The sequence below is a fragment of the Nomascus leucogenys genome, chromosome 10 (genome assembly GCF_006542625.1).
Source record: "Nomascus leucogenys isolate Asia chromosome 10, Asia_NLE_v1, whole genome shotgun sequence".
Lineage (NCBI taxonomy): Eukaryota > Metazoa > Chordata > Mammalia > Primates > Hylobatidae > Nomascus > Nomascus leucogenys.
Genome location: NC_044390.1, coordinates 66,965,040 through 66,987,961, shown reverse-complemented (window position 1 = coordinate 66,987,961; position 22,922 = coordinate 66,965,040). Strand labels below are relative to the sequence as shown.

The following is a 22,922-nucleotide window of genomic DNA, read 5'->3' as shown; positions in this document are numbered from 1 at the left end:
CAACGTGCCTGTTCCACATGGATATAGGTAATTTTGTAACAGTTATTCAGAAAAATATGGTATTAACATTTTCTTTTTTTTTGAGATGGAGTCTCACTCTGTTGCCCAAGGTGGAGTGCAATGGTGTGATCTCAGCTCACCACCATCTTTGCCTCCTGAGTTCAAGTGATTTTCCTGCCTCATCCTTTCAACTAGCTGGGATTACAGCCACCCATGACCATATCTGGCTACATTTTATATTTTTAGTAGAGATGGGGCTTTGCCATGTTGGCCAGGCTGGTTGAACGCCTAACCTGAGGTGATGCACCTGCCTCAGCCTCCCAAAGTACTGGGATTACAGGCGTGAGCCACCACCCCCTGCCTTTTTTTGTTTTCTGAGATGGAGTCTCACTTTTTCACCTAGGCTGGAGTGCAGTGGAGCAATGTGGGCTCACTGCAAACTTTGCATCTTGGCTTAAATCAATTCTTATGCCCAAGCGTCCCTAGTAGCTGGGATGACAGGGTGGGCCACCACACCTGGCTAATTTTTGTAATCTCATCTTCTCAGTGCTATGATTGTTTGATAATACAGAATTTCCATTGATTTTGATTATCCTTACAAGAGCTTGTTGTGGATTATTTACCAATATAGCACATTGTCTGGTTTTTTAGCGTTTATTTGTATATGCTAAATATACTGTATATATGAAGAATACATATTTTTCTCTTCCTTGATGTGACAGTGATATATTTTTTGCACTGTGTGATACCCCTTAGGATTAAAGTGGAAAAATACTCCTTACTTTAGGCTTATGCGTGTTCGTGCCCTGTCAGTGTTTTGTCATGATATTGGAAATAGGCTTCTGTAAAAGTGATTTGAAGTACATGTAATCGACCTTTATTTATTAAAGGATCTTACTCATTTTGTGTTCCTAAACTTTGAAGCTCATGTTTGGGAAGTTTAAAACAAGTATTTTTGTGTGTGTGTGATATTTACACATTTCAGTATTTTATACCATCTGTACTTAATTGGAAACCTATTGGTGTTTATATTTTATAGATACCTCTTCCAAATGCATGATGACTACATTGTCATCAACAGGGCAAGGCAATACAGAAGTGTTCCACACAGGGACATTGCAAAGACAAGCAAGTTATCGTATTGGAGCATTTTGCTCCCAGGAAATTGAGAAAGACATTCATGACTTTGTGTTTCAGTGGCAAGAAGATGAAACAAATGACCATGAAGCACCCATGACAGAAATAAAAAAGTTGACTGGTAGTACAGACCGATGTGATCAAAGGCATGCTGGAAACAAGCCTATTAAAGATCAGCTTGGATCGAGATTTCATTTGCATCTGCGAAGACATAGGAGAATTCACACTGGAGAGAAACCTTACAAATGTGAAGAATGTGAGAAAGTTTTCAGTTGCAAATCACATCTTGAAATACATAGGATAATTCATACTGGAGAGAAACCATACAAATGTAAGGTTTGTGACAAGGCTTTCCGGAGTGATTCACGCCTTGCAGAACATCAGAGAGTTCATACTGGAGAGAGACCTTACACATGTAATGAATGTTGCAAGGTTTTTAGTACAAAAGCATACCTTGCATGTCATCAAAAACTTCATACTGGAGAGAAACTTTACGAATGTGAGGAATGTGACAAAGTTTACATTCGCAAATCACACCTTGAAAGACATAGGAGAATTCATACAGGAGAGAAACCTCACAAGTGTGATGATTGTGGCAAAGCCTTTAATTCACCTTCACACCTTATTAGGCATCAGAGAATCCATACTGGACAGAAATCTTACAAATGTCATCAGTGTGGCAAGGTCTTCAGTCTGAGGTCACTGCTTGCAGAACATCAGAAAATTCCTTTTGGAGACAGTTGTTTCAAATGCATATAGCAAACCATCAAGCATTAATTGACATTAGAGTCAAATCAGCATTGACCTGAGTTTGAGTTGACTTAACACTGATTTGAAGCATTAATTGACATTAAACTGTTTATGTTAAGAGGATTGGGCCGGGCATGGTGTCTCACACCTGTAATCCCAGCACTTTGAGAGGCCAAGACAGGTAGGTCACTTGAAGTCATGAATTTGAGACCAGCCTGGCCAACAGACGGGAGCCACTTTTCCCAGCCTGTATGTTCTTTTATTTATTTATTTGTTTTAAGATGGAATCTTGCTCCGTCACCCACATTGGAGTGCAGCGATGTGATCTCGGTTCACTGCAACCTTCACCTCCCAGGTTCATGTGATTCTCCTGCCTGAGTCTCATGAGTAGCTGGGACTACAGGTGCATGCCACCATGCCTGAGTAATGTTTTGTATTTTTAGTAGAGACTGGGTTTCACCATGTTAGCTAGGATGGTCTCAATCTTCTGACCTTATGATCCACCTGCCTCCACCTGCCAAAGTGCTGAGATTACAGGTGTGAGCCACCACGCCTGGCCTGTTTTTGGTTTCTTTAACAAAAAGTTATAGAAATTTCTCTGGGTATTGTTTTGATTCTACATCACATTCGGTTATATAATCATTTAGCAATATTATTCCATTCAGTATAGCTTGTATCTCTTATTTGTACATGTTTTTAATCATTTTGATCAATGTTTGTAGATTTGACGGTAGAAACTTCTCACCTTTTTACGTTTACTCCTAAGTATTTCTTACTTTAAGTTCTTTAGCAAATGAAAGTGTTTTTTAATTTTCTTTTTAAATTGTTTATTGTTAATGTATGGAAATTCAACTAATTTTTGGTGCTGTTACTCTATTCTGCAAATCCACTGCGTATGTTTATTAGCTCCAGTTGCATTTTGGTTGACTCTTCATGATTTTCTACACAGATCATGTCATCTACAAACAAATAGAATTTTACTTCTTTCTTTCTGATTTGGATGAGTTTGATTTCTTTTGCTATTTCATTGCTCTGGCTAGGACAGCCAGTATTGATTGAATAGAAAGGGTGAGAGCATTCTTGCATCATGTGAGATCCTACAGGAAAAGCATTCCATTTTCCATGATTGGTTATTTCTGCTGTGGTCATTTCATGGATGGTCTTTGTATTGTTGAGGTAAATTTCCTTCTCTTTCTATTTTGTTTAGGATTTCCATGATGACTGTATGTTGAATTTTGTGAAATGCTTTTTCTCCATGTATTGAGATGATGCGGTTTTTATCTTCAATTCTGTCAAGTGGTATATCACATTGATTTGCTTGACTGTGTTGAACCATTTTGCATCCCAGAAATAAGTGGCACTTGCATATCAACAATCCTTTTTATAACCTCTTGAATACAGTTCGCTAGTACAAGGGGTCTTCAGGAAGTTCATGGAAAAATACATATTATGAGAAAATTGCGCATGATGTTACATTTTTTGCACCAAGATAAAGTGGTACAAATCTGTTATAACATGTCTGAACAGGGCCTGGTTTGAGGCACTCAGATGGGTAAGACATGAGTTTGAAAAGAGACTCAATCAAAGCAACGTAAATTCTGCTAAAATTGAAACAAGAAGAAACATCAAATTTACGATGAGACCAGATGCAGTGGCTGAGGCCTGTAATCCCAGCACTTTCAGAGGCCGAGATAGGTGGGTCACGTGAGCCCCAGTACTCAAGACCAGCCTGGGCAGAATGGTGAAACCACCTTTTCTACAAAAAATACATAAATTAGCTGGGCATGGTGCACATGCCTGCTGGTTCAGCTTCTGTGGAGACTGCAGTGGGAAGATGGCTTGAGCCTGGGAGTTTGAGGCTGCAGGGAGCCATGATCCTGCCACTGTACTCCAGCATAGGTGACAGAGACAGATAGTGTATCAAAAAATGAATTTGGTAAAGTTTGGGTAGAGGAATCATGAAATCATTGATGCTTTATGAAATGGTTATGGGGACGATGCCCAAAAGAAATCACCAGTTTGTAAATGGAAAACTTATTTTGAGACAAGACAATGTTGAAAGTGATGGACAGGACAGGCACAGTGGCACACACCTGTAATCCCAGCACTTTGGGAGCCCGAGGCGGGAGCATCACGAGGTCAGGAGATCGAGACCATCCTGTCTAACATGGTGAAACCCCGTCTCTACTAAAAATACAAAAAATTAGCCGGGCGTGGTTGTGGGCACCTGTAGTCCCAGCTACTCAGGAGGCTGAGGCAGGAGAATGGTGTGAACCCAGGAGGTGGAGCTCGCAGTGAGCAGAGATCATGCTACTGCACTCCAGCCTGGGCGACAGAGCGAGACTCTGTCTCAAAAAAAAATAAAATAAAATAAAGAAAAGTGATGCACAGAATGGCAGGCAGACCATCCACATCAGTTTTATAGGTACAACTGTCAAAGAAGGCATTGGAGAAGAGCCAAGCTGGGTCTATAAGGAATTGCACATGAGATGGCACACATGTTCATGCTGTCTGAAGATTCAGTCATGTTACCATATCAAGCTGAAAATGTCACCACTATCTGGAGAGTTGGACATGTTTTATTGAGACTGTATTTTTTCTCTCTGGATCTGTTATGAACACCTTTGTTGGCTTGGTTCAGTAATAAATATGTGAGACTTTTCATTTAAAAAAGTCAAATGACTTAATTCTGTAGAGTATTTTAAATTCTGGTTTGTTTGTTTTGTTTTTTTGAGATGGACTCTTCTGAAAATTTTCTCCTCTAACCTGGTTCATGACAGACCCTTGGACTTTACTGTTGTGGAAAGATCTATATGAAACAGTATCAGTGTGTCAAAGCATTATGGCTGCCACAAGCTTGTGAAAGGAAAATAAAAATTAAGCCAAAGAGAAAAGTCAATCTGGGCACTGCGTCAGACAAACCTGCCTTCCATTTTATTCCTAAACAAGATAGCTACAAAGATTTTTTAAAAATCTACATATGCCCCTCCCAAACTGGGAGCCTCAAGATCTCCACCCTAAAATAGTTCTGTTGAATTTCACCCTGGCGATGTAAACTGAGCGCTTATCTTCACAGGTGTGGGACAGAACCCATCCCTCTGCACACCTGAGTCAAATGTCTATCTGATTGCTTCCCCTGCCCTATTGTTTGTGTAAAAATGTAGGGTCACTGAGCCAGCCTAAGGCATAAGTGACTTATTCCTCCTCCCCCTCACATATAAATTGTGTATTTAGCAAAAGGCTGATCAAAGACTCAAAGAATGTTATTATTTGTTATCTACCTGTTACCCAGAAGGTCCCCAATTCCAGTTATTCCACCTTTCCAGAACAGACCAATGTATATATGTACTGATTGCTGTCTTGTGTGCCTGTAAAATGTGTGAAACCAAACTGCAACCTCAATACCATGGGCACACGTCGTCAGGACCTCCTGAGGTTTGTGTTAATTGGCCTTAGACTCCCCCTGTCCCCAGACCCAGGATGCATGTGTTTCCTTTTTCTTCATTTCTATTAAAGATGGGTCTCATTCTGTTGCCCAGGCGTGAGAGCAGTGACAGGATCAATGCTCACTGAAGTTTCAGTCTCCTGGGTTCAAGGGATCCTCCCACCTCAGCCTCCAAAGTCGCTAGGACCACAGCCGGGTGCCACAGCACCGGGCGAATTTTTGTGTTCCTTGTAGAGATGGGCTTTCACCATGTTGCCCAAGCTGGTCTTGAATTCCAGGGCTCAAGCGATCCAGTTGTATTGGCCTCCCAAGGTGCTGGGATTACAGCCATGAGCCACCATGACCAAAGTGTTTCTTTATTAAAAAAAAAAAAAAAATAGACCAGGTGCTGTGGCTCATGCCTGTAATCCCAGCACTTTGGGAGGCCAAGGTGGGCAGATCACCTGAGATCAAGTATTTGAGAACAGCCTGGCTAACACGGTGAATCCTCATTTTGACTAAAATATAGAAATTAGCTTGGTGTGGTGGGGAGTGCCTGTAATCCCAGCTACTCGGGAGGCTGAGGCAGAAGAATGGCTTGAATTTGGGAGGCAGAGGTTGCGGTGAGCTGAGATCCTGCAACTGCACTCCCGCTGGGCAAGAGCGAGACTCTGTCTCTAAAATAAAATTAAAATAATATAAAAAACTGCTTCTCATAAAAGCTTTGGTATAATCTTACGAGGTCACATCATTGTTTTCCAACTATGATATGTGTTCAAAATGTTCTGTGACCCCACATTTCATTAGATATATTTTTTAACCATTTTAAAATTGTTTTTCTCTGAAATTTATTGTGTTTAGTTTACATTGAGGACTGCATGCTTTCTAGTCTATATCATACATTGGAAACATTTTCTGGTACCTGATAAATGATTTTAGGTTGTTTCGATGTGTACTTGATAAAGATATCAAGGAACTTTTTCTTTATGCTAACATCAAAATTTAGTTGAAGTAGCCTATTATTCCATCTTCTTTCTTTATGTCATCTGATTAAATGGTGAGCTGTGAGCTGCTAAATAAACATTCCCCTCAAGTTCCTCTGATCCATAATATTCTTTGCAGATGTTCAACGATGGACAGGGTTGACGTGGAACCTTGTTCCAGCAGAGCCCATGTGTTCAAGAAGAAAACATTTGCTTGGATCTCATTTCTACCACTGCCTCTCTTTCAGTGTTTTAAACACCTTTAGCTAGGGGTTCACAGTTGTGTTTATTTTGAAGATATTACTATGATTTTTCTGGGAAAATAATTACATGTTTGGGATTCATGCCATCAGAACCTTAGACGTTGAAAGAGACATTTCATTTGCTCAGGTATATAAAATTGTCCTGGAATTTTTTTTTCTTTTTTTGAGACAGAGTGCCACTCGGTCACCCATGCTTGAGTGCAGTGACACGACCTTGACTCACTGCAACCTCTGCCTCCAAGGGCCAAAGATCCACCACAGTCAGCCCCTCACATGGCTGAGACCACAGATGCACACTACCACGCCTGGCTAATTTTTTGTACTTTTGGTAGAGACAGAGTTTCACTGAGCCCTGAAACACTTTGCCAAATAGTGTGTGGCTTTTCCTGTAGGAGAGGGTAATGATCAGGTGTAATTTGAATTTTAAATGGATTCCTCTTCTCCAAAAATGTAAAAATCACAAATACCAGAATGGAAAAACAGGGGATGAGACTCAAATCATCTTGAACATTTTCTTGTCTCTGTCCACACCCACTGCTTTTCCTTATCTCATCTCACAGCTTTAACCCACCTACCCATGTCCCCTACAGGCCTCTCCCCTGAGCTCTACAATCCTGTGTCCAGTTGTCTCCTCAGCTCTCTGCTGGGACATCAGACAGGCATCTCCACCTTCATGTGTCCATAAGTGACTTCCTAGACCCCCAAACACATTCCCTTACAGTCCTACATGTCTCAGATGTGGGTGACAGTGTATTACTGGAAGCTTAGCCAAGCTTGACAGCATGTATTTTAAGTAAGGGAGATAAATTACATTATTTCTAAGTGTTGTCATTTATAATGTAAAGAGAAATTTGCATGTATACATAAAAGGACTGAGAAAATACATCATTTCCAAAATTCTTTTGAGGTGTGAGAGAAAAATGTTTCAAGAGCTCATCCCTACAGATCTGGGCTCCTGGGACCCCTCTGACCTCATCTCCTGCCTGCGTCCTCCTCACTGCCTCTGCTCCAGCCATGAAGACCTCTTTCGTTTTTCTGGGACTGAGGTTGCTCCTATCTCAGGGCCTTCACCTGGGCTGTCCCTCTGCCTAGGACTCTCTGGCCCCTCAGCTGCAAGTGACAAGTAGCGTTTCTTTGCTAAGTCTTTGTTTTGACATCACTTTTTTCTATGGAAACTTTTGTGATCACCCACAGTCCCCCATTTGACATGACAGCCCCACCTTCACCCCCACCTCTGGTCCATGTTGCCTGTTCTGTGTGATTCTTTTTGCTCCTTCACTGTTCACTGGATCCTGGTGGGAACAAGTCCCCAAGTGGAGAGCAGAGCCAGAAGGTGGGGCTGTGCTGGGCTGGCGCCCTCTGAGTGGAGCTCAACCCTAGCTTCACATTAGGGTTCTCGGGCATTTTGCAAATACATCTTTTATGCTGTTTTATCAAAGATTGCTATCATCATAGATTTAAACCCACCCTCAGTAATTACTATGGCGCTGGTGATTCTCATCTGTCTCCAGCATTGAAAAACAAGGGAGTTTCCTCTATGTTGAGAGCTGAGATCAGCCTGTGATCCACAGGGAGGTGAGGGGGCTGTGCTCTGCATGGGGTTGGGTTAGGGCCAGATCTGTGCCCTGAAGTTCTGTGCCCTGCTGCAGCGTGTGTGTGGACTTTTCCAGGAGGGGAGCAAGATCTGAAAACAGGTCAAAATTACCCTTGTAGGTCTTCCTGTGGGACGTTCTTATCTCCACAATCTCTGGTGCAGTGGGCAGCAGAGGACTGTCTTTCTCTCGGGTGAGATCTCCCCTGTGTGTGTGTTTTGCCACAGAAAAGGAGAGAGTGATTTCTAAACATTAAAGCTCTGATTTTTTTCACATACAGGACTGATTTCCAAAGACTTTTGGTACGTGAGGAAGACACCAAGAAGAGCAAAGAAAAGGAGCCAGGGCTGGCTCTTCCTCAGGTGAAGTGATATTTCTCATTGGATTCTTCTGTCTCTTTCCTTTCTGAATGCCAGGTATTGTAGTAGCCAGTCTTCTGTGAGTCTGAAGCATCCTGCCTCACACTTTTGCTGGCACTCACCCATGCCTTTTCTCAGTCCTTGTCATCTTTACTTAAATTCCATCTCCTATAACCTAGTGACATGAGCTTGGGAAGAGGCTCCACGGGGCATGGTCCTGGGAAGGGCTCACACCAGAGATGGATGGAGATGGGGTGTGGGCTCCATGGTGTCAGTGATGTTGGGCAGCAGGGTTTGTTCAGGGGCCACATCTGGATGGATGTTTAGCTCTTTGTGGACCAGATCAGAGAAACTGTATATGAAAGTCATACATTGTGGGGGAATAAAAGAGAGATCAGATTTTTACTGTGTCTATGTAGGAAAGGAAGACATAAGAAACTCCATTTTGATCTGTACTAAGAAAAATTCTTCTGCTTTGAGATGCTGTTAATCTGTAACCTTAGCCCCAACCCTGTGCTCACAGAAACATGTGCTGTATTGACTCAAGATTTAATGGATCTTGGGCTGTGCAGGTTGTGCCTTGTTAAAAAAGTTCTTGCAGGCAGTATGCTTTGTGAAAGGCATTGCCATTCTCCATTAACCAGGGACACAAATGCACTGCAGAAAGCCACAGGGACCTCTGCCCAAGAAAGCCTGGGTATTGTCCAGGTTTCCCCCCACTGAGACAGCCTGAGATATGGCGTCATGAGAAAGGAAAGACCTTACAGTCCCTCAACCAACACCTGTAAAGGGTCTTTGCTGAGTGCTGAGAAGGATTAGTGAAGGAGGAAGGCCTCTTTGCAGTTGAGATAAGAGGAAGGCATTTGTCTCCTGCTCATCCCTGGGAATGAAATGTCTTGGTGTAAAATCCGATTGTACATTCTATTTACTGAGATAGGAGAAAACCGCCCTATGGCTGGAGGTGGGATACGCTGGCAGCAATACTGGTCTTTACTGCACCGAGATGTTTGTGTAAAGTCAAACATAAATCTGGCCTACGTGCACATCCAGGCACAGCATGTTTCCTTAAACTTATTTATGACACAGAGTCCTTTGCTCACGTGTTTTCCTGCTGACCCTATCCCCACCATCACCCTATAGTCCTGCCACATCCCTCTCACCAAGATAGTAGAGATAGTGATCAATAAATACTGAGGGAGGCCAGCGCCGTGGCTCACCCCTGTAATCTCAGCAATTTGGGAGGCCGAGGCAGGCGGATCACGAGGTCAGGAGATTGAGACCATCCTGGTTAACACGGTGAAGCCCCATCTCTACTAAAAATAGAAAAAATTAGCCGGGCCCAGTGGGGCGCCTGTAGTTCCAGCTACTTGGGAGGCTGAGGCAGGATATGGTGTAAACCTGGGAGGCGGAGGTTTCAGTGAGCCTCAACCATGTCACTGCACTCCAGCCTGAGTGACAGAGCAAAACTCTGTCTCAAAAAATAAATAAATAAATAAATAAATAAATAAATAAATAATAAATAAATACTGCGGGAACTCAAGAGTTCGACGCCGGTGCAGGTCCTCACTTGCTGAGCGCTGCTCCCCTGGACCCACTTTTCTCCCTCTATACTTTGTCCCTGTGTCTTATTTCTTTTCTCAGTCTCTTATCTCCACCTTGTCAGGAATACCCACAGGCGTGGAGGGGCAGTCCCCCTTCAGTACATTAATATACACTGGTGTCTGGTGAATTCTGAAAAAGGAAACAAACTATGGGAGATATTTTGTGTCTGATTTTGTAACGGATTTGAAGCTACAGTAGTGAGTCAATATGTCTCTGACTCCAAACTTTCTCTTTTAAGAAAGTGTCACTCTGGGGCCCATTCTGGAGTGCAATGGAACAATTCTAGTTTACAGCAGCCTCAAATTCGTGGGCTCAAGTGATACCCACATTAGCCTTTCAAGGAGCCAGGATGACAGGCATGTGCTACCACACCTGGCTCATTCTAATTTCAGAGAAGGTGAGAGTGAGAGTTATGTACAGAATGAGGGAGGGAAACAGTAATGAAGACAAAGGGGGACCCTGGGTGGAGATGAGCGGTGAGTTGATTGGATGTGATGATGAAGTGATGACATGTTGCATCCTCTCTTTGTAACGTAATTAATTTAAATCCCTCTGGTCCATAATATTCTCTGCAGATGTTGAAGGATGGGCTGGATTGACTTTGAACCTTGGTTTAACAGAGTCCTTGTGTTCATGAGAAAAGCATTTGCTCAGATTTCATTTCTACAGCTGCCTCTTTTTCAGTATTTTAAGCACCTAGAGCTATGTGTTCACAAGTTTTCAGTGTTTTAAACACCTGCAGCTATGTGTTCACAATGTGTACATTTTGAACATATTTCCGTGATTTTCTGGGAGTGAGTAATTACATGTTTGGGATTGATGCCATCAGAACTGTAGACCTCGAAAGAAGTTTCTTTTGCTCAGGAATATACAAGATGTTTTTGGAATTTTTTTTTTCCGAAGTGGAGTGTCACTCTGTCACTTAGGGTGGAATGCAGTGGTATAGTCTTGGATCACTGTAATCTCTGTGTCCCAGGCTCAAGTGATCTTATTGCATCAGCCTCCCAAGTAGCTGGGACCACAGACGTGTGCCATGATGCCTGACTAATTTTTTGTATTTTTGGTAGAGATGGGGTTTCACCATGTTGGAGAGGGAGAGGGAGAAAATGTCGCTCTGTGGCTTAGTTGTGGAGCACAAAGGCACAATTTAGAGTTTACAGCAGCCTGAAACTCCCGGGCTCAAGTAATCCCCACTTTAGCTTCCCAAAGAGCTTGAATGATAGGCATGTGTCACCACATGCGGCTAATTTATTTAGTTATTTATTTGAGATGGAGTCTCGCTCTGTTGCCTAAGTTGGAGTGCAGTGACAGGCTGTCAGCTCACTGCAACATCCGCCTCCTGGGTTCAAGCAATTCTCCTGCCTCAGCCTCCTGAGTAGCTGGGATTACAGGCACGTGCCACCATGCCTGGTTAATTTTTTTGTATTCTTAGTAGAGATGGGATTTCACCATATTGGTCAGGCTGGTCGGGAACTCCTGACCTTGTGTTTTTTCACTTCAGCCTACAAAAGTGCTGGGATTACAGACCTGAACCACCGTGCCCAGCTAGACTCTGCATTTTCAGGGACTTGGAATGGAATGGGAAGTGAAGATACACATCAGTGGTATAGGATGCTTTATCACATCATTGATTGTATTTTATTTTTTTTTAGTTGAGTCTCCCTCTGTCGCTCAGGCTGGAGTACAGTAGTGAGATTTTGGCTCACTGTAGCCTCCGTCTGCTGGATTACAGTGACTCTTTCACCTGAGCCTCTCGAGTAGCTGGGATTAGAGGTGCACACCACCACACATGTAACAGCATGGTGTGATGTGTGTGCATGAATACATGGATGGATAAGCCTATGGTTTATGTAGAAAACACGACATTTGCCATACGTTTTATTTTTTATAATAATTGTAATTATTTTAAGTATTTTTCTTTTTTTTTTTTCTGAGACGCAGTCTCGCTCTGTCGCCCAGGCTGGAATGCAGTGGCCCGATCTTGGCTCACTGCAACCTCCGCCTCCAGGTTCATGCCATTCTCCCGCTTCAGCCACCGGAGTAGCTGGGACTACAGGCACCTGCCACCATTCCTGCCTAATTTTTTGTATTTTTAGTAGAGACGGGGTTTCACCGTTTTAGCCAGGATGGTCTCGATCTCCTGATCTCGTGATCCGCCAGCCTCAGCCTCCCAAAGTGCTGGGATTACAGGTGTAAGCCACTGCGCCTGGCTATTTTAAGTATTTTTCATTGTTGTCAACTATCACAGTAATGAGTTAATAGTAAGAAGGGGCCGGGCATGGTGGCTGACGCGTGTAATCCCAGCACTTTGGGAGGCTGAGGCAGGTGCTCAGGAGTTCAAGACCAGCCTGACCAAAATGGTGAAACCCTGTCTCTACTAAAAATACAAAATTTAGGATGGGCGCTGTGGCTTACGCCCGTAATCCCAGCACTTTGGGAGGCTGAGGCAGGTGGATCACAAGGTCAGAATATCAAGACCATCCTGGCTAACATGGTGAAACCCCATCTCTAATGAAATACAAAAAAAAATTAGCCAGACATGGTGGCGGGCATCTGTAGTCGCAGCTACTTGGGAGGCTGAGGCAGGAGAATGGTGTGAAACCAGGAGGTGAAGGTTACAGTGAGCCAAGATCGCACCATTGCACTCCATCCTGGGTGAGAGAGGAAGACTCTGTCTCAATAAATACATAAAGAAATAGAAAATTCAGCCAGGCCCGGTGGCAGGGCCTGTTATCCCAGCTACTCGGGAGGCTGAGGCAAGAGAATTGCTTGAACCTGGGTGGCAGGGGTTGCAGTGAGCTGAGATCACACCACTGCACTCCAGCCTGGGCAATAGAGTGACACTCCATCTCCAAAAAAAAAAAACCTGTCATTATTATTATTATTGTTATTACAGGCATGAGCCACTGTGCTAAGCCTGTCTCTGTTTTCACAGACACATCTCTACCTACTCAGCCAGGGGATCCTTCTTCACATCCATGGTCTCCTTCGTTGCCTTACTCCTCATAGACTTCACTCATTTTTTGTGTGTGTGTATGAAATTCTGGAATCTATACAAGGTATATTGTTGAGTATATGCTTGAAACTAGAAATCAGAGGCCATTTAATTTAAGAGATATAAAACTGCTTTCACCTCAGGCCACCACACTGCTGCTTTTTTGGATCTCGTTCATTCTTGTCCCTTGCCCATATTGTAATTTGCATAGTTAACCTTGGTTCAATATTTTACCATTTGCTAAATTAGTTCCACTTGTCTCCAAGCTCAAGATTCGGTCTATCCTAGTGGAATTATATTCCCACAGATGTGCATGCACAAAGTTCACTCCTACATGCCCATTACTTCCTGCCCTCCACCCTTGCCCTTCCTTTCCTGGCCTTGTCTCCCATGATACGTTGATCTGGATGCAAATACCAGCCTATCGACTTTGTAATAGTGAACACCCCAATTTCCCCATGAGCCTCTCCCCTCCAACACTACTCTCACTGAGTAAGTCAAGACCTTATTCATCCACTGGACAAAATTATAGGAGGCTGCCTAAATCCATGCGTGCAGGGCATGATGACTCAGCTCATGATCCATGAGGGATGGCTTTAGCATTCAGTGTCAGCAGCACAGCTCAGCCCTTGTATCACCCTTGTAATATTTCATTCTGTTCTCCTTGCATTTTTTGTGACTTGTTGTTTTCTGTACTTTCTTGGTGGACTATTGTGCTTAGAAACATGTCGTGGGACCCTTCAGGCCCAGGATCAAGTTGGTCCCTTCCTTACTGTATGTGCAAATTGGGGTCATGCACATGAATACTGTGGGCCTGCTGTACTTATTTGAGAAATAATGTTAATTTGCCGCCAGATTTTTTTTTTTTTTGGAGACAGAGTTTCACTCTTGTTGCCCAGGCTGGACTGTAATGGTGCAATCTGAGCTCACCGCAACCTCCACCCCCGCTCCCCGGGTTCAAGCGATCCTCCTGCCTGAGGCTCCTAAGTAGCTGGGATTACAGGCATGCGCCAACATGCCCAGCTAATTTTGTATTTGAAGTAGAGACAGGATTTTTCCACGTCAGACTGCTGTCGAACACCCGACTCAGGTGATCCACCCCCCGTGGTCTTCCAAAGTGTTGGGATTACAAGCGTGAGCCACCGCTCCTGGATGCCTCCAGGATTTTAAACAAGTTAGTGCTATTAGATGGCTTCACACATTGCAACTTTTATACTAAAGGCTGTAAACTGCCTTTGTGTAATAAGAGTTGTCAGCCTTCAGTGATGTCAATGACATGCTCCTTTTCCTGTCTCCATCATTTCACTGTCCTGTTAGAAACAGCTTAGACTGGCTGGCCACGGTGGCTCACACCTCTAATCCCAGCACTTTGCGAGGCAGAGGTGGGTAGATCACTTGAGGTCAGAAGTTTGAGACCAGTCAATCTAACATGCTGAATCCTTGAATCTACTGAACACAAGAAAATGGCCAGGTGCGGTGACTCAAGCCTGTAATCCCAGTAATTTGAGAGGCCAAGACGGGCAGATCATCTGAGGTCAAGAGTTCAAGACCAGCCTGGCCAACATGGTGAAACCCCATCTCTATTACAAATACAAAAATTAGCTGGATGTGGTGGCACGTGCCTAAAATCCTAGCTACATGGGAGGCTGAGACAGGAGAATCACTTGAACCCAGGAGGTGGATGTTTGAGTATGCCAAGATCAGGCCATTGCACTCTAGCCTGGGCAACAAGAGTGAAACTCTTTCTCAAAAATAAATAAAGAATAAATAAAAATAAAAGCACTGGTCCTATTCATGAGTAGTCAACACCCATGATCAAATTCTCTCAAAGGCCCCATCTGCAGGAACATCCTATTGGAGAATAAGAAATCCGAACATGGGCCAGGTGCGGTGGCTCACGCCTGTAATCCCAGCACTTTGGGAGGCTGAGGCAGGTGGATCATGAGGTCAGGAGTTCAAGACCAGCCTGGCCAACATGGTGAAACCCCATCTCTGCTAAAAATACAAAAATTAGCCGGGCATGGTGTCGTGTGCCGGTAATCCCAGCTACTTGGGAGGCTGAGGCAGGAGAATCGCTTGAACCCAGGAGGTAGAGGTTGCAGTGAGCCGAGACCATGCCGCTGCACTCCAGCCTGGCAAGAAAGCGAGACTCTGTCTCAAAACAAAAAAAAAGAACATGGCTTTTGGCCAATATGAACATTCAGACCAGGGAGCCTGCATTTTTTTTTAATGTTTTTACTGTAAAATTTGTTTTATTTATTTATTTATTTTATTTTATTTATTTATTTTTCTGAGATGGAGTCTCGCTCTGTCGCCCAGGCTGGAGTGCAGTGGCGCGATCTCAGTTAACTGCAAGTTCCGCCTCCCAGGTTCACACCATTCTCCTGCCTCAGCCTCCAGAGTAGCTGGGACTACAGGTGCCCACCACCACGCCTGGCTAATTTTTTTGTGTTTTTAGTAGAGATGGGGTTTCACCGTGTTAGCCAGGATGGTCTCAATCTCCTGACCTCGTGATCCGCCCATCTTGGCCTCCCAAAGTGCTGGGATTACAGGCGTGAGCCACCGCGCCCGGCCTACAGTTTGTTTTATACTATGTTTTCTCTGATCCCAGTTTATCAATTTTCCCAGTACACATTCTATGTTTTATATCTTATGCACAGTAAACTAGATAACTAAGGGCAATGCGTGTATATAGAATTGCCATATTGCCTGGCTGTTATTTAACTGTAGTCGTGACATCATAATTTAGCCCTCTGTCACTGTTAGTCAATTCTTTTTTCTTTTTTTTTTTTTTTTTTCGTATGTTTTGTGAGACAGGTGTCTCACCCTGTCAAAAGACTGGAGCTTACTAGCACATTGCAACCTCCGCTTCATGGGTTCAAATGATTCTCTACCCTCAGCCAACTGAGTAGCTGCATTACAGGTACGTGCCACCATGCTTGGCTAATGGTTATATTTTTAGTAGAGATGGAGTTTCTCCATATTGGCCAGGCTGGTCTCAAACTCCTGGCCTCAAGTGATCCTCCCTCCTCGGCCTCCCAAAGTACTGGGATTACATGTGTGAGCCAAAGAGCTTGACATGATAAATGTTTTGTTCTGATATTTCATCCTGCAAGTCTTAAAATGTTCCACATTTTCAAGGTAGGAAAGAAGATAGTTTGCTGTTTTTCATCCTCCTTGGAGCATTTTCTGAATGAAGACATGTGAGTCCTTCCCAGTTTTTCACCATTACCAAGAATGCCACGCTGGCTGCCTCTGAGTGTGTTGACTTCAGTACATGTATGTGGAGGGTTCCTGGAGGAAGGGTTTCACAGTTCTGACCTCAGGTGATCTGCCCACCTCAGCCTCCCAGATTGCTAGGATTACAGGCATGAATCACTGCACCCAGCGCATGAGTTACTGCATCCAGCCTTATGATTATATATATATATATATATATATATTTGAAATGGGGTACCGTTCTCACCCAGTCTGGAGTCCAGTAGCACGATCTCAGCTTGCTGCAACCTCTGCCTCCTGGGTTCAAGCGATTCTCCTGCCTCAGGCTCCCCAGTAGCTGGGATTACAGGTGCCCGCCACCACACCCAGCTCATTTTTGTATTTTTAATAGAGACGTTGTTTCGTCATTTTGACCAGGCTGGTCTCAAACTCCTAACCTCAGGTGATCTGCCCACCTCGGCCTCCCAAAGTGCCGGGATTGCAGGCATGAGCCACTGTGCCCCACCTTTTTAAAAATTTTATTTTATTTTTTATTTTTGAGAAGGAGTCTTGCTCTGTCGCCCAGGCTGGAATGCAGTGGCCCGATCTCAGCTCACTGCAAGCTCTGCCTCCCGGGTTCATGCCATTCTCCTGCCTCAGCCTCCCGAGTAGCTGGGACTACAGGTGCCTGCCACCACGCCCGGCTAATTTTTTGTACTTTTAGTAGAGACGGGATTTCACCGTGTTAGCCAGGATGGTCTCAATCTCCTGACCTCATGATCTGCCTCCCAAAGTGCTGAGATTAAAAGTGTGAGCCACTGCACCTGGCCAATTTTTATTTTTATTTTACTGAGATGGAATATCTCTCTGTTGCTCCAGCTATAGTGCACTGGTGTTATCTCGGCTCACTGCATCCTCTGCCTCCTGGGAGAAGAGGGGTTTTCACCACGGTGGTCAGGCTGATCTCAAACTCCTGACCTTGTGATCTGCCTCCCTCCACTTCCCAACATGCTGAGATTACATGCTCGAGCCACTAAGGCTGGCCCTGACTTTCTTTTCTTTAGGCCACTGGACTTTGTCATCTCTGAGACTGCACTTGTATTTTAGCTCATCCAGATAATGAATATCATGTGTTAGGCTGAACATAATATCGAACATATTTATAGAGAAAACACTATATTTAGTTTTTATTTGTAAATTTTTTACTTAGGGGATCTTGAAATCTCTCATGGAAAAGTACAATAAAATGCAACAATAGAGAAAAAATGTTCAAAAATACCTTAATACGGGTTTGTCAGAACATATCCTTTGGTCAAATCGATACTTAATTTCTCACTTCTCATTTCGTGTGAAGGTGATAACTCCTCCATAATGTTTTATTTAAACATGTTTCTCATTTTAGGGATGCTTGACTTTCAGAGACGTGGCTATAGAGTTCTCTTTGTCGGAGTGGAAAAGCCTGGACCCTGCACAGAACGCTTTATACAGGGCCACGATGTGGGAGAACTACAGGAACCTGGAGTCTGTGGGTGAGGAAAATGTCCCTCCAGACATGAGGAATCTGTCCTCGTGTATCTTGGCTTTTCCTGGTTTTGTATTCTCTTTTGTGATTTTTGCCTCATACGTGCTTTTCATATACATAGCTGGGATTCCAGGCACGCGCCACCATGCCCGGCAAATTATTTTGTATCTTCAGTGGAGACAGGGTTTTGCCATGTTGGCCAGGTTCGTCTCGAACTCCTGACCTCCATACCCACCTGCCTCGGCCTCTGAAGTGCTGGGATTACAGGCTTGAGCCACTGCGCCTGGCATTGTTCATTTTTAACAAGAAAGGTTTTGTTCAGTTTGTCGTGGGATCAACCCTGTAACAGTTATGGCTTTCATCATTCTTATTGAGGGAGCTTGTGAGATTGAATGAGATTCCCATATTTTAGTTCTACTGTCATTTGTTTAATACACAGTGGCTTCCAACTTGTTCATTTCTATGTATTATACATTCATTTTTTACGGTAAGGAGTTCAAGACTGGTCTGACCAGCATCGCAAAACCCTGTCTCTACTAAAAATACAAAACTTAGCAAGGCATGGTGGTGTGCACCTGCAGTCCCAGCTACTTGAAAGGTTGAGGCAGGAGAATCGCTTGAGCCCGGGAGGCAGTTTGCAACGAGCCGAGTCATAGTGGCTTTCAACTTGTTTGTGTCTTTTCAGCAGTGCGATCTCGGCTCACTGTAATCTCCGCCTCAGGTTCAAGTGATTCGCCTGCCTCAGGGTCCAGAACAGCTGAGACTACAGGCACAAACCACCATACCCATCTAATTTTTTGTAATTTTGTTCACAAAGCAATTCGTACTGGAGAGAAACTACAAATGTAAAGAATGTGACAAAGTTTTCAGTTGCAGATCACACCTTGCAACACATAGGAGAATTCACACTGGAGAGAAGCCATACAAATGTAAGGTTTGTGACAAGGTTTTTGGGCTCAATTCACTCCTTGCAGAACATACTGGAATTTATACTGGGGAGAAGGCTTACAAGTGTAATGAGTGTGGCAAAGCCTTTAGGGTGAGGGCATCGCCTATTCACCATCAAGCAATCCATGGTGTAGTGAAACCTCACAGACGTAATGACTGCCACAAAGTCTCTAGTAAAACTACAACACTTGCAAATCATTGGAGAACCCATAATGAAGAGAGATCTTACAAGTGTGATAAATGTGGCCAATTTTACAGTCATTGTTGATACCTTGCAGTTCATCAGTGAACTCATACTGGAGAGAAACCTTACAAATGTGAAGAACGTGACAAAGTCTTCAGTCACAAATCACAGCTTGAAAGACATAGGCGAATTCATACTGGAGAGAAACCATACAAATGTAAGGTTTGTGACAAGGATTTTGGGTGTGATTCACACCTTGCAGGACATACTGGAATTCACCCTGAAGAGAAACCTTACAAGTGTAATGAGTGTGGCAAAACCTTTAGTGGGCAGTCACCACCTACTCACCATCAGGCAATCCATGGTGTAGGGAAAGTTTACTAATGCAATGATTGTCAGAATCATCGGTAACGCTAGAACTATTGCAAATCATTGGAGAATCTGTAATGAAGAGAGACCTTACAAGTGTAATAAATGTGGCAAATTTTTCAAACATCATTCATAACTTGCAGTTCATCAGCGAACTCATACTGGAGAGAAATCTTACAAATGTCATGATTGAGGCAAGGTCTTCAGTCAAGCTTCATTCTATGCAAAACGTAGGAGAATTCATACAGGAGAGAAACCTCACAAGTGTGATAATTATGGCAAAGCTTTTACTTCACATTCACAAGTCATTAGGCATCAGAGAATCCATACTGGACAGAAATCTTACAAATAAGTGTGACAAGGTTTCAGTCCGAGGTCACTCCTTGCAGAACATCAGAAAATTCATTTTTGAGATAATTGATGCAAATGCAATGAGTATAGCAAACCATCAAACATTAATTGTCATTAGAGTCAATTCAGCATTGACTTGAGTTTGAGTTGATTTAATACTGAGTTCAAGCATTAATTGATGTTAAAGTGTTTATGTTAAGAGAATTGGGCCAGGCACGGTGTCTCATGTCTGTAATCCCAGCACTTTGGGAGGCCAAGGCAGTTAGATCACTTGAGGTCAGGAGTTTGAGATCAGCCTGGCCAACAGACGTGTGCCACTTTTCCCAGCCAGTTTTTTGTTTCTTAACACAATCTGATAGGGATTTTTGTGGGTATTGTGTTGAATCTAAATCACATTGGGTTATATAATCATTTAGCAGTATTAATTTTTCCAACCCATCAATATGGGTTCTACATCTATTTATATATGTTTTTAATCATTTTGATCAGTGTTTGTGGATTTCAAGGTCCAAACGTCTCACCTCTTTACAGTTATTCCTTAGTATTTCTTACTTAAATTTCTCTAGCAAATGGAACTCTTTTCTTAATTTTCTTTTAAAATTGTTTATTGTTAATGTGTGGAAATTCAGCTAATTTTTGGTGCTGATATTGTATTCTGCAAATCCACTGAATGTGTTTATTAGTTCCAGTAGTATTTTGGTTGACTCTTTTGATTTTTTCCACAGAAGATCATGTCATCTACAAACAAATACAATTTTATTTCTTTCTTTCTGCTTTGGATGAGTTTTCTTTTTTTTTTTTTGAGATGAAATCTCACTGTCACCCAGGCTAAAGTGCAGTGGCATGATGTCGGTGCATTACAAGAGAGTAGTGTCTCCGTAATTGTGCTTAGAACTCTGTGGTGCATGAGTGGAAAAACTGTTCAACAGGATCCTAGGAGAGCTAGAATGGCAAAGTTTTAATCCACTAAAACTAGCAAGATGTACTCCTTACTGCTCACGCATGAGTCACGATCTTAAGATGTTTATAGTTAAGGAAAGCAGCTTAATAGTACCTGCAAGAACAAACTCCTACAGAAACACAAGGTCCAGATGACTCAATATCCCATGACAATCTATGCTTCTAAAATAATTACAGTCATGCTTTCAAGTACTTGCACACTAAAATACCAAGAATAGTTGTTTTTTTTTTTTTTTGATGCAGTTTCACTCTTGTCATCCAGGCTGGAGTGCAATGGCAAAATCTCGGCTCACTGCAACCCCCGCCTCCCAAGTTCAAGTGATTCTACTTCCTCAGCATCCTGAGTAGCTAGGATTACAGGCATGTGCCACCACACCTGGCTAATTGTTACATTTGCAGTAGAGACAGGCTTTCACCATGTTGTCCAGGCTGGTCTGGAACTCCTGACCTTAGGTGATTCCCCTGGTTCAGCCTTTCAAATTGCTGGGATTACAGGCGTGAGCCACTGGGACCAGCCAAGGATATCTTTAAATCAACAAAATAGTAAGTTTTGTTAGACTGTCAGCACACTGGCAGGTAGACATATCTTAGTTTTTACCTAGGCGCCTATGTAAGAAAAACAGGCCGGGCGCAGTGGCTCATGCCTGTAATCCCAGCACTTTGGGAGGCCAAGGCTGGAGCCTCACGAGGTCAGGAGATCGAGACCATCCTGGCTAACATGGTGAGACTCCGTCTCTGCTAAAAATACCAAAAATTAGCCAAGCGTGGTGGCGGGCACCTGTAGTCCCAGCTACTCAGGAGGCTGAGGCAGGAGAAAGGTGTGAACCCGGGAGGTGGAGCTTGCAGTGAGCCGAGATCGCATTCGAGCCTGGGCCACAGAACAAGACTCAGTCTCAAAAAAATAAAAAAAGAAAAAGAAAAACTTAAAGAGGAGGCATTTCCTTTGTTTTTGAGGACGCCCTACTTTGTAACTTGTAGCGTGTAGTGCAATAAAATTTAGTTTCCTAATATCAATTAAAAAAAAAAAAACAGTTTACCTGTAAGTAGGAAGACTAACCAGCCCCAGAGATAAGAACTTTTGGCATCACTGTCCCTTCTTACGGAGTGATAAAGTAACCTTCCTTGAAGTGTATCAATCCATCACCAATCAACTTGCTACACCCTATGTACTGGTCTTGAATGGAAAATGTGGTGATTCTGCTAAAGCTTCTCTTTCTTTCCTTGTGTGTGATATCTTAACATCTCTACTTGGGAACACGGGCCCCCTTCATTTAGAGTTGATGTTTCCAGGTGGCTATCCTCAAGCTTTGTGTTCCAATAAACTCTATAATTAATCATGTATTCTAAATTTTATTATTTACTGTTGACATCAGTTTCTGTCGGGTTGTAGCAGCCTCACTAGAGAGGGCACCTGTCGCCATGTTGTAAAACTCACACTTGTCAAAAAGACATGGGTTAATGTATTTCCCCTCCTTCTGCATGAAGCTAACTAGCTGACACAGATGGTCACCTCCATTACCAAGTAGAGCCAGGATGTGTGACCAAGGGCTTGTCAAGTCCTCTTCCCTGAGGACTGATTAGTGTTTATCTTGAAAACATGTACTTAATGGGTTGTGTAGAACAGTGAAGTTTCTTTCTCTCTTTTCATCCTCTCAGCTTTTTGCCTCTATTTCCCAGTACATTCTGGTCTAAGGCTTATTTATTCATAAAATGGTTTTTATTTCTTCCTGTCTTGTCATGAAGATGATTTATCATTTTGGGGAAGATTTTTCAGTTTTCAATTGTATTTTCTCAACATTTAAAAAGCGAAGTAAAGAGTATTTCCTAGGCCAGGCATGGTGGCTCATGCCTGTAATCCCAGCACTTTGGGAGGCCGAGGCAGGCGGATCACTTGAAGTCAGGAGTTCGAGACCAGCCTGTCCAATATGATGAAACCCCGTCTCCACCCAAAATACAAAAATTAGCCGGGTACGGTGGCGTGTGCCTGTAATGCCAGCTACTCCGGAGGCTGAGGCAGAAGAATCGCTTCAACCCAGGAGGCAGAGGCTGCAGTGAGACGAGATGTCACCACTGTACTCCAGCCTGGGCGACAGAGAAATACTCAGTCTCAAAAAAAAAAAAAAAGAAAAAGAAAAAAAGAAAAGAAAATAAAAGAGAAAAAATGTAAATAGAAAGGAGAAAGTAACAGATCTCTTTTACAAATGTGCTGGGACAACTAACTGGATATCCATATGGAGAAGAGTAATGTATCCCTATCTCACACAAGCAAATTAATTAATTAATTA

General features: G+C 43.1%; 1 protein-coding gene across 2 annotated transcripts in view; it reads left to right on the top strand.

Annotated features, from left to right (window-relative positions):
• LOC100582059 (zinc finger protein 320) overlaps nucleotides 1-17,965 on the top strand; it is a 28,427-nt gene extending 10,462 nt beyond the window's left edge. The window contains exons 5-8 of one of the 2 annotated variants that reach the window (XM_030821257.1): nucleotides 1,040-2,068; nucleotides 8,430-8,511; nucleotides 15,923-16,028; nucleotides 17,706-17,965. In XM_030821257.1, coding sequence (XP_030677117.1) covers nucleotides 1,040-1,896 — 857 coding nt within the window. In that variant the 3' untranslated portion in view covers nucleotides 1,897-2,068; nucleotides 8,430-8,511; nucleotides 15,923-16,028; nucleotides 17,706-17,965. Of the gene's footprint in view, nucleotides 1-1,039; nucleotides 6,326-8,429; nucleotides 8,512-15,922; nucleotides 16,029-17,705 lie in introns of those variants that run through there. The other variant, XM_030821256.1, reaches the window with a different exon arrangement.
• The last annotated feature ends 4,957 nt before the right edge of the window (nucleotides 17,966-22,922 follow it).